The 12,689-nt window shown below is 39.3% G+C and overlaps 1 protein-coding gene across 1 annotated transcript in view; it reads left to right on the top strand.

Moving 5' to 3' along the window:
- Positions 1–11,796: 11,796 nt before the first annotated feature.
- The window catches only part of P2RX3 (purinergic receptor P2X 3), a 136,763-nt gene continuing 135,870 nt past the window's right edge, over positions 11,797–12,689 (top strand). The window contains exon 1 of the mRNA XM_053691680.1: positions 11,797–11,930. Coding sequence (XP_053547655.1) covers positions 11,809–11,930 — 122 coding nt within the window. The 5' untranslated portion in view covers positions 11,797–11,808. The remainder of the gene's footprint in view (positions 11,931–12,689) is intronic.

Here is a 12,689-nt window from a genome sequence, read left to right as displayed (position 1 = left end):
GTACGTCAGTTGTCTAAGAGAGTGCTGGAAGCGATCGCAATCGCTTCCAGCAGCTCTCAGGGTATTGCAGTGATGCCTCCATATGGAGGCATCCTGCAATACCCTTTCAGAAGACTCCGATGCAGAGAGAGCCACTCTGTGGCCCTCTCTGCACCGGTAGCGATGGTGCCGGTTCGTTGGTGGGTGGGAGCATAACAGGGAGGCGGGTGGGCGGCCCATCGCTACCCGGCATCCGGCTCCTGTAAGTGCAATGTGCACGCCGGGTGCCGGGAGCGTGCAGGGGCGCGCATGCGCGTGCGCGCGATTAGCTACCCACTGACACCAATGAGGAGGGAAGAGGGGGGAAAAAAGAATAAAATCAATAAATATATAAGGATCTGGGAGGGGGAGGGGGTTGGGGTATTGTGGGGGGCTGCTACACTACAGAAAACATTTTAAAATGGCAAAAAAGATAAAAAAAACACTTGTTTTTGGGGCAAATTGGGTACTGGCAGACAGCTGCCAGTACCCAAGATGGCGGCAATTAGGTAGGGGAGAGGGTTAGAGAGCTGGGGGGGGGATCATGGAGGTTGGGGCTAAGGCAGGGGTCCATCACAGCTAAAACATTTTATTTTTTTTTATTAAAAAAAAGAAAAACTCCTTTTATTTAGTACTGGCAGACTTTCTGCCAGTACTTAAGATGGCGGGGACAATTGTGGGGTGGGGGAGGGAAGAGAACTGTTTGGGAGGGATCAGGGGGTGGGATGTGTCAGGTGGGAGGCTGATCTCTACCCTAAAGCTAAAATTAACCCTGCAAGCTCCCTACAACCTACCTAATTAACCCCTTAACTGCTGGGCATAATTTACGTGTGGTGCGCAGCAGCATTTAGCGGCCTTCTACTTACCAAAAAGCAACCCCAAAGCCATATAAGTCTGCTATTTCTGAACAAAGGGGATCCCAAAGAAGCATTTACAACCATTTGTGCCTTAATTGCAGAAGCTGTTTGTAAATAATTTCAGTGGGAAACCTAAAGTTTGTGACAAAATTTGTGAAAAAGTGAACTTTTTTTTTTATTTGATGACATTTGGCGGTGAAATGGTGGCATGAAATATACCAAAATGGGCCTAGATCAATACTTTGGGTTGTCTTCTAAAAAAAAATATATACATGTCAAGGGATATTCAGGTATTCCTGGCAGATATCAGGGTTCCAATGTAACTAGCGCTAATTTTGAAAAAAAGTTGTTTGGAAATAGCAAAGTGCTACTTGTATTTATGGCCCTATAACTTGCAAAAAAAGTAAAGAACATGTAAACATTGGGTATTTCTAAACTCAGGACAAAATTTAGAAACTATTTAGCATAGGTGTTTTTTGGTGATTGTAGATGTGTAACAGATTTTGGGGGTCAAAGTTAGAAAAAGTGTGTTTTTTTCAATTTTTTCCTCATATTTTATATTTTTTTTATAGGAAATTATAAGATATGATGAAAATAATGGTATCCTCAGAAAGTCCATTTAATGGCGAGAAAAACGGTATATAATATGTGTGGGTACAGTAAATGAGTAAGAGGGAAATTACAGCTAAACACAAACACTGCAGAAATGTAAAAATAGCCATTGTCATTAAGGGTAAGAAAATTGAAAAATGGTCCGGTCATTAAGGGGTTAATTTAGGGGAGTGTTAGGGTTAGGGTTAGACTTAGCTTTAGGGGTTAATACATTTATTAGAATAGCGGTGAGCTCCAGTCGGCAGATTAGGGGTTAATGTTTGAAGTTAGGTGTCGGCGATGTTAGGGAGGGCAGATTAGGGGTTAATACTATTTATTATAGGGTTATTGAGGCGGGAGTGAGGCGAATTAGGGGTTAATAACTTTATTATAATAGCGGTGCGGTCCGCACGGCAGATTAGGGGTTAATAAGTGTAGGCAGGTGGAGGCGACGTTGTGGGGGGCAGATTAGGGGTTAATAAATATAATATAGGGGTCGGTGGTGTTAGGGGCAGCAGATTAGGGGTACATAAGTATAACGTAGGTGGCGGTCGGCAGATTACGGGGTTAATTATTGTAGGTAGCTGGCGGCGACGTTGTGGGGGACAGGTTAGGGGTTAATAAATATAATATAGGGGTCGGCGGTGTTAGGGGCAGCAGATTAGGGGTACATAAGTATAACGTAGGTGGCGGTCGGCAGATTAGAGGTTAAAATTTTTTAATCGAGTGGCGGCCTGGGGGGACCTCGGTTTAGGGGTACATAGGTAGTTTATGGGTGTTAGTGTACCTTAGAGCACAGTAGTTAAGAGCTTTATAAACCGGCGTTAGCCCAGAAAGCTCTTAACTACTGACTTTTTTCTGCGGCTGGAGTTTTGTCGTTAGATTTCTAACGCTCACTTCAGACACGACTCTAAATACCGGAGTTAGAAAGATCCCATTGAAAAGATAGGATACGCAATTTACGTAAGGAGATCTGCGGTATGGAAAAGTCGCGGCTGAAAAGTGAGCGTTAGACCCTTTCTTGACTGACTCCAAATACCGGCGGTAGCCTAAAACCAGCGTTAGGAGCCTCTAACGCTGGTTTACACGGCTACCGCCAAACTCTAAATATAGCCGATAGTTAGTTGTTAGATATAATTTATATCATGACCACAATTTCTAACAAAAAATCTATCGGCTAGATTTAGAGGTTGGCGGCCAAAGGGGTGCGTTAGCTACGCGTGCTTTTTTTCTCCCACACCTTTTAAATACCGCTGGTATTTAGAGTTCACAGAATGGCTGGGTTTTCAGTGCGTTAGGCTCCAAAAAGGGAGCGTAGAGCATAATTTAACGCAACTGCAACTCTAGATACCAGCGGTGCTTACGGTCGCGGCCAGCTTCAAAAATGTGCTCGTGCACGATATCCCCATAGAAAACAATGGGGCTGTTTGAGCTGAAAAAAACCTAACACCTGCAAAAAAGCAGCTTTCAGCTCTTAACGCAGCCCCATTGTTTTCTATGGGGAAACACTTCCTAAGTCTGCACCTAACACCCTAACATGTACCCCGAGTCTAAACACCTCTAACCTTACACTTATTAACCCCTATTCTGCCGCCCCCGCTATCGCTGACACCTGCATATTTTTTTTAACCCCTAATCTGCCGCTCCGTAAACCGCCGCTACTTACATTATCCTTATGTACCCCTAATCTGCTGCCCCTAACACCGCCAACCCCTATATTATATTAATTAACCCCTAATCTGCCCCCCACAACGTTGCCTCCACCTGCCTACACTTATTAACCCCTAATCTGCCGACCGGACCACGCCGCTATTATAATAAAGTTATTAACCCCTAATCCGCCTCACTCCCGCCTCAATAACCCTATAAGAAATAGTATTAACCCCTAATCTGCCCTCCCTAACATCGCCGACACCTAACTTCAAACATTAACCCCTAATCTGCCGACTGGAGCTCACCGCTATTCTAATAAATGTATTAACCCCTAAAGCTAAGTCTAACCCTAACCCTAACACCCCCCTAAATTAAATATAATTTTTATCTAACGAAATAAATTAATTCTTATTAAATAAATTATTCCTATTTAAATCTAAATACTTACCTGTAAAATAAATCCTAATATAGCTACAATTTAAATTATAATTATATCTTAGCTATTTTAGGATTAATATTTATTTTACAGGCAACTTTGTAATTATTTTAACCAGGTACAATAGCTATTAAATAGTTAATAACTATTTAATAGCTACCTAGTTAAAATAATTACAAAAATACCTGTAAAATAAATCCTAACCTAAGTTACAATTAAATCTAACACTACACTATCAATAAATAAATGAAATAAACTACCTACAATTATCTACAATTAAACCTAACACTACCCTATCAATAAATAAATTAAATACAATTCCTACAAATAAATACAATTAAATAAACTAACTAAATAAAAAAGAACTAAGTTACAAAAAAATAAAAAAATATTTACAAACATTAGAAAAATATTACAATTTTAAACTAATTACACCTACTCTAAGCCCCCTAATAAAATAACAAAGCCCCCCAAAATAAAAAAATGCCCTACCCTATTCTAAATTACAAAAGTTCAAAGCTCTTTTACCTTACCAGCCCTTAAAAGGGCCCTTTGCGGGGCATGCCCCAAAGAATTCAGCACTTTTGCCTGTAAAAAAAACCATACAATACCCCCCCCAACATTACAACCCACCACCCACATACCCCTAATCTAACCGAAACCCCCCTTAAATAAACCTAACACTAAGCCCCTGAAGATCTTCCTACCTTGTCTTCTCCATGCCAGGTATCACCGATCGTTCCAGGCTCCGAAATCTTCATCCAAGCCCAAGCGGGGGCTAGACATCCATCATCCGGCTGAAGTCTTCTATCAAGCGACGGCTGAAGAAGTCCAGAAGAGGCTCCAAAGTCTTCATCCTATCCGGGAAGAAGAGTAGATCCGGACCGGCAACCATCTTCTTCCAAGCGGCATCTTCTATCTTCATCGATGACGACCGGCTCCATCTTGAAGACCTCCACCGCGAACCAATCTTCTTCTTCCGACGACTTCCCGACGAATGACGGTTCCTTTAAGGGACGTCATCCAAGATGGCGTCCCTCGAATTCCAATTGGCTGATAGGATTCTATCAGCCAATCGGAATTAAGGTAGGAAAATTCTGATTGGCTGATGGAATCAGCCAATCAGAATCAAGTTCAATCCGATTGGCTGATTCAATCAGCCAATCAGATTGAGCTCGCATTCTATTGGCTGTTCCGATAAGCCAATAGAATGCAAGCTCAATCTGATTTTGATGGCTACCGCCCAACTCTAAATCTAGGCCTATGTTTCCTAGTTGAGGTCAGTCTCGTGAGCAGGATGTTTAAAATAGCAAACAATTGTTCCCAATTTTATTGATGCTGTTTACCGTATTGATGTTTCTGATTACCGTCCTCAAATAGTGTGATAGAGTCTGAAACGCGTAGATTTGCTCATCCACTTCATATCTACTTATTATTCATTTGGGGAACTCGGTCTTAGTAGGTGAGGTGCATTAAAGCCGTCTTAATATACAAGCGGTGTATACATGTGCGTAATCCCTCACCCAGGATCTATCTACCGAGTTCTCATTATATTTATTTAACAACATATCCTATCTAATGGATTTCCAATCCTGCTATTCCACACACCGGAACAGGTAATAGGACCTGGAGGTACAGCCCAGAAAGTTGTGTCACGGCTGCCAGCAAATACCTCGGCCCCAAGACTTACCTGCAACTCAGCCACGGCAACACACAGGCTATCCAGACATAGTGGGATTTTGCATCTTGAAATTGCAGTTTACTAGCAACAACGCTTGCCACCCACAAAGTATTGGACACCACCGCCGGAGCGTTTTTTTCATTTACCATCTACGGCCGCAAACAGTTCTGTTTCCCTATACGACTCTATCACACTATTTGAGGATGGTAATCAGAAACACCAATACGGTAAACAGCATCAATAAAATTGGGAACAATTGTTTGCTATTTTAAACATCCTGCTCACGAGACTGACCTCAACTAGGAAACATAGATTTTTTGTTAGAAATTGTGGTCACGATATAAATTATATCTAACAACTAACTATGGCCTAGATTTGGAGTTTGGCGGTAGCCGTGAAAACCAGCGTTAGAGGCTCCTAGCGCTGGTTTTAGGCTACCTCCGGTATTTGGAGTCACTCAAAAAAGGGTCTAACGCTCACTTTTCAGCCGCGACTTTTCCATACCGCAGATCCCCTTACGTCAATTGCGTATCCTATCTTTTCAATGGGATTTTTCTAACTCCGGTATTTAGAGTCGTGTCTGAAGTGAGCGTTAGAATTCTAAAGACAAAACTCCAGCCGCAGAAAAAAGTCAGTAGTTAAGAGCTTTCTGGGCTAACGCCGGTTCATAAAGCTCTTAACTACTGTACTCTAAAGTACACTAACACCCATAAACTACCTATGTACCCCTAAACCGAGGCCCCCCCACATCGCCGCCATTCGATTAAATTTTTTTAACCCCTAATCTGCCGACCGCCACCTATGTTATCCTTATGTACCCTTAATCTGCTGCCCCTAACACCGCCGACCCCTATATTATATTTATTAACCCCTAACCTGCCCCCCACAACGTCGCAGCCAGCTACCTACAATAATTAACCCCTAATCTGCCGACCGCAAAGTGCCGCTACTGAAGTTATCCTTATGTACCCCTAATCTGCTGCCCCTAACACCGCCGACCCCTATATTATATTTATTAACCCCTAATCTGCCCCCCTCAACGTCGCCTCCACCTGCCTACACTTATTAACCCCTAATCTGCCGAGCGGACTACACCCCTACTATAATAAAGTTATTAACCCCTAATCCGCCTCACTAACCCTATAATAAATAGTATTAACCCCTAATCTGCCCTCCCTAACATCGCCGACACCTAACCCCTTATCTGCCGACCGGAGCTCACCGCTATTCTAATAAATGTATTAACCCCTAAAGCTAAGTCTAACCCTAACACTAACACCCCCCTAACTTAAATATAATTTAAATCTAACGAAATTAATTAACTCTTATTAAATAAATTATTCCTATTTAAAGCTAAATACTTACCTGTAAAATAAATCCTAATATAGCTACAATATAAATTATAATGATATTATAGCTATTTTAGGATTAATATTTATTTTACAGGTAACTTTGTATTTATTTTAACCAGGTACAATAGCTATTAAATAGTTAAGAACTATTTAATAGCTAAAATAGTTAAAATAATTACAAAATTACCTGTAAAATAAATCCTAACCTAAGTTACAATTAAACCTAACACTATACTATCATTAAATTAATTAAATAAAATACCTACAATTACCTACAATTAACCTAACACTACACTATCAATAAATTAATTAAACACAATATCTACAAATAAATACAATTAAATAAACTAACTAAAGTACAAAAAATAAAAAAGAACTAAGTTACAAAAAATAAAAAAATATTTACAAACATAAGAAAAATATTACAACAATTTTAAACTAATTACACCTACTCTAAGCCCCCTAATAAAATAACAAAGCCCCCCAAAATAAAAAATGCCCTACCCTATTCTAAATTTTCTAAATTACTAAAGTTCAAAGCTCTTTTACCTTACCAGCCCTGAACAGGGCCCTTTGCGGGGCATGCCCCAAAAAGTTCAGCTCTTTTGCCTGTAAAAAAAAACATGCAATACCCCCCCCCAACATTACAACCCACCACCCACATACCCCTAATCTAACCCAAACCCCCCTTAAATAAACCTAACACTAAGCCCCTGAAGATCATCCTACCTTGTCTTCACCTCACCGGGTATCACCGATCGGTCCTGGCTCCAAAATCTTCATCCAACCCAAGCGGGGGCTGGCGATCCATCATACGGTGGCTGAAGAGGTCCAGAAAAGGCTCCAAAGTCTTCATCCTATCCGGGAAGAAGAGTAGATCCGGACCGGCAACCATCATCTTCCAAGCGGCATCTTCTATCTTCATCCGATGAGGACCGGCTCCATCCTGAAGACCTCCACCGCGGACCCATCTTCATCCAGCGATGTCCAACTGAAGAACGACGGTTCCTTTAAGGGACGTCATCCAAGATGGCGTCCCTCGAATTCCGATTGGCTGATAGGATTCTATCAGCCAATCGGAATTAAGGTAGGAATATTCTGATTGGCTGATGGAATCAGCCAATCAGAATCAAGTTCAATCCGATTGGCTGATCCAATCAGCCAATCAGATTGAGCTCGCATTCTATTGGCTGTTCCGATCTTGATTCTGATTGGCTGATTCCAATCAGAATATTCCTACCTTAATTCCGATTGGCTGATAGAATCCTATCAGCCAATTGTAATTCGAGGGACGCCATCTTGGATGACGTCCCTTAAAGGAACCGTCATTCTTCAGTTGGACGTCGCCGGATGAAGATGGGTCCGCGGTGGAGGTCTTCAGGATGGAGCCGGTCCTCATCGGATGAAGATAGAAGATGCCGCTTGGAAGATGATGGTTGCCGGTCCGGATCTACTCTTCTTCCCGGATAGGATGAAGACTTTGGAGCCTCTTCTGGACCTCTTCAGCCACCGGATGATGGATCGCCAGCCCCCGCTTGGGTTGGATGAAGATTTTGGAGCCAGGACCGATCGGTGATACCCGGTGAGGTGAAGACAAGGTAGGATGATCTTCAGGGGCTTAGTGTTAGGTTTATTTAAGGGGGGTTTGGGTTAGATTAGGGGTATGTGGGTGGTGGGTTGTAATGTTGGGGGGGGTATTGTATGTTTTTTTTTACAGGCAAAAGAGCTGAATTTCTTGGGGCATGCCCCGCAAAGGGCCCTGTTCAGGGCTGGTAAGGTAAAAGAGCTTTGAACTTTAGTAATTTAGAATAGGGTAGGGCATTTTTTTATTTTGGGGGTCTTTGTTATTTTATTAGGGGGCTTAGAGTAGGTGTAATTAGTTTAAAATTGTTGTAATATTTTTCTTATGTTTGTAAATATTTTTTATTTTTTGTAACTTAGTTCTTTTTTATTTTTTGTACTTTAGTTAGTTTATTTCATTATAGTTATTTGTAGGTATTGTATTTAATTAATGTATTGATAGTGTAGTGTTAGGTTTAATTGTAGGTAATTGTAGGTATTTTATTTAATTAATTTAATGATAGTATAGTGTTAGGTTTAATTGTAACTTAGGTTAGGATTTATTTTACAGGTAATTTTGTAATTATTTTAACTATTTTAGCTATTAAATAGTTCTTAACTATTTAATAGCTATTGTACCTGGTTAAAATAAATACAAAGTTACCTGTAAAATAAATATTAATCCTAAAATAGCTATAATAACATTATAATTTATATTGTAGCTATATTAGGATTTATTTTACAGGTAAGTATTTAGCTTTAAATAGGAATAATTTATTTATTAAGAGTTAATTAATTTCGTTAGATTTAAATTATATTTAAGTTAGGGGGGTGTTAGTGTTAGGGTTAGACTTAGCTTTAGGGGTTAATACATTTATTAGAATAGCGGTGAGCTCCGGTCGGCAGATTAGGGGTTAATAATTGAAGTTAGGTGTCGGCGATGTTAGGGAGGGCAGATTAGGGGTTAATACTATTTATTATAGGGTTAGTGAGGCGGATTAGGGGTTAATAACTTTATTATAATAGCGGTGCGGTCCGGTCGGCAGATTAGGGGTTAATAAGTGTAGGCAGGTGGAGGCGACGTTGAGGGGGGCAGATTAGGGGTTAATAAATATAATATAGGGGTCGGCGGTGTTAGGGGCAGCAGATTAGGGGTACATAAGGATAATGTAAGTAGCGGCGGTTTACGGAGCGGCAGATTAGGGGTAAAAAATAATATGCAGGGGTCAGCGATAGCGGGGGCGGCAGATTAGGGGTTAATATGTGTAAGGTTAGGGGTGTTTAGACTCGGGGTACATGTTAGGGTGTTAGGTGCAGACGTAGGAAGTGTTTCCCCATAGCAAACAATGGGGCTGCAGTAGGAGCTGAACGCGGCTTTTTTGCAGGTGTTAGGTTTTTTTTCAGCTCAAACAGCCCCATTGTTTCCTATGGGGGAATCGTGCACGAGCACGTTTTTGAGGCTGGCCGCGTCCGTAAGCAACTCTGGTATCGAGAGTTGAAGCTGCGTTAAATATGCTCTACGCTCCTTTTTTGGAGCCTAACGCAGCCTTTATGTGGACTCTAAATACCAGAGTTATTTTTATGGTGCGGCCAGAAAAAAGCCAGCGTTAGCTACGCGGGTCGTTACCGACAAAACTCTAAATCTAGCCGTATATTTTATAGTCTCTTATATAATATCAAGTCTTATATGTTTCTATTTTAGACTATAATTGACTACATTATGTATTTTTAATCCCGCAATTGGTGCCGGCACCTTTTATCACATGTATTTGATTTTATTTGTAATTAAAATCTTTATTGCTATGTTAGACTTGGTGTACGTTTATATATAGTCTCATATAGAGGATAATTTTATTTCCAATATAATTACACTTATTTTAATCCGGTTCTTTCATTATTTAGTGCTTTACATATCTTCTTTCAACACTATACAAATTTATTTGCTCTGAGTCTACAGAGCATTTTTACAACACCTGTACAAACTATTTCACATGATTAGCCTCTAAGCTGCATCAGCGCTACCCTTACTCTGTTTTTTCTATTTTTTCTGTAAGTTTTTAAACAGTTTTATACTGGATTTTTCTTTATAGTAGTGTCTATTACATGCAGTTATTTGAAAATGAGTGTATACTGACCCTTTAAGCATATAGATGGTTTATCTGTATGATCAATGTATTCTTCATCTCGCCCTGTGTGGTGCTCAACATTCAATTTGTTTAGCTGTGTACCCATTGTTGTTTATAAATAAAATATTTTAAACACAACAAATTTAGTAGTGGCCTAAGACTTTTGCACAGTACTGCATATGTGCAGCCACCAATCACCAGCTAGCTCCCAGTAATATATTTCATCTCTTGAGTCTATCTAGGTCTGCTTTTTAACAAAGGATACCAAGAGAAAAAAGCAAATTAGGAAATGGAAGTAAATTGGAAAGTTATTTAAAATTGAATGTTCTGTCTGAATCATGAAACAAAAGTGTTTTGTTTCATGTCCCTTTAAGTGAAAATGCATGCATTGCAATATAATGCTCAAAAACACCTCCAAAATGTTTACATGCTCTCTATACATGCCAGTGAGTGTTTGATCATCAAGGTTCCATTTATTTATGCCTGGTAAGGGAAATCCCCCTAATTCTGGGAGCGCTATTTAGCACTTTCGCTAGATAGATATTAACATATGAATTGTTGCTGTTTCATAAGCATAATTAATTATTTGTTAGTTTAATTTCTATAATTATGCAGCAATTATCTTTATACAGTAAGATTGACTTTTGGATTCGTAGCAAGGCTACTTAAGCTAAAACAACATACACCTTAGTGACAAATTATCTCAAGAAAGAATTACATTATCTCATTCTTATCAGTGTACACAAGTATTACATGTCTGCCTATAGGGAGAGATACTCTATTATACAAATTCAAAAACCAATGTCCCCACCACAATTGTATCTTGGTTTAGCTGAGCTGTCTATTGCAATATTTGTGGTACTTTCTCTTGACACTTGGCAGTCGATTTGCAGCATAACAGTGTCTCTTCTGTCTCTCAATATTATGTTATCTCTGGATTAATCAACAGCAATTGAGTTTTGTAAACGGAAACATTTTAACGTTAAGTCCATTGGGAATTTCAGATCAAAGTATGTTGCATCATTAAGATAAGTGAGTAAGCATCATTTATAGATCAGATGGGTTACACGTGGAGAACAGCAAAGAAGGTCCAGAAGCAGAGAAAACAAGTTACAAACACAGTGTCAGCCAGTGGTAACACAAAGAAAGGGAGGGGTACAGAGTGATGGTAAACTAGGGCTTTAATGAAACTTAAAGGAAAAAAATAGGTTGCTGATAGACAGGAACTAGTCCATTACAGTTGTCCTGATACCAAGTAAGTAGAACTGTGAAATAGATCATCTCTAATTTATGAGAGTGAATCCAGCGGGAAAAGACCTTTTTACTGTCTGCATCAATAGAGGCTGTAATTCAGACAAACACATTTGTACGGGAAGAAATTATCCACCAACACTTCCTAGAAAGAATTGTCTAAGTGAAACGAGAGCGAGCTAGAAAGGCACCTTTCCTTAAACGAAGAGGAAAAAAAAAAGGAATAAACCTTTGAAAGAAAACCAGAAGGAATAATATATTCTAAATTACAAAATCATAAAAAATGATGGGCTGTGTCACTGACTTCTTCACTTATGAAACAACTAAATCTGTTGTTGTGAAAAGCTGGACGATTGGAATAATCAACAGAGCCGTGCAATTGCTCATCATAACATATTTTGTTTGGTAAGTATCTGAAAATTTCCTAATCTCATTTTATAACTGGTAGCAATTCAACATTCTTAGGAGGTGATTTTTGTTTTGTTTTTATTTATTTTTCTCTCTCTTTGGAATCAGTTATTTTTAGGCTGTTTACGTCTGGTGTTTCTGTTGGACATCATTAAACCCACATTTTTTCTTTCATGATTCAGATAGAGCATGCAATTTTAAGCAACTGTCAAATTCACTACTATTATAAATGTGTCTTCGTTCTCTTGCTATCTTTCTTTAAAAAGCAGTAATGTAAAACTTAGGAGTAAGCCCATTTTAGCTTCAGCACCCTGGATAGTGCTTGCTTATTGGTGGCTACATTTAGCAAACCAATAAGCAAGCATAACCCAGTTCTGAACCAAAATGGTCGGGCTCCTAAGCTTTACATTCCTGCTTTTTAAATAAAGATAGCAAGAAAACAAAGAAAAATTGACAATAAGAGTAATTTAGAAAGTTGCTTAAAATTGCATACACTATCTGAATCATTAAATAAAAAAAAAATTGGGTTTAGTATCCACTTAAATAGTATACTATTTACGTATGTCATATTATCCCTTTTTTCTGTTTGATGGTTTTCTAAATAGTTTATGTAATACCCCAAAATATTCATCTCTTTTATCTTATGGTTGAGTTCAACAGCTTTCAGTAAAAAGGATGCTATCCCTTAACACCCCCATATTTTATTTGCAGATTTATACGAAAGTGTGGATGCTCAAATTTAAAATGTCTTTAGTA

Source organism: Bombina bombina, chromosome 9 (genome assembly GCF_027579735.1).
Source record: "Bombina bombina isolate aBomBom1 chromosome 9, aBomBom1.pri, whole genome shotgun sequence".
In the NCBI taxonomy this organism is placed as follows: Eukaryota; Metazoa; Chordata; class Amphibia; order Anura; family Bombinatoridae; genus Bombina; species Bombina bombina.
The sequence above is the reverse complement of the archived record's forward strand: the minus strand, read 5'-3'. Positions and strand labels throughout refer to the sequence as shown.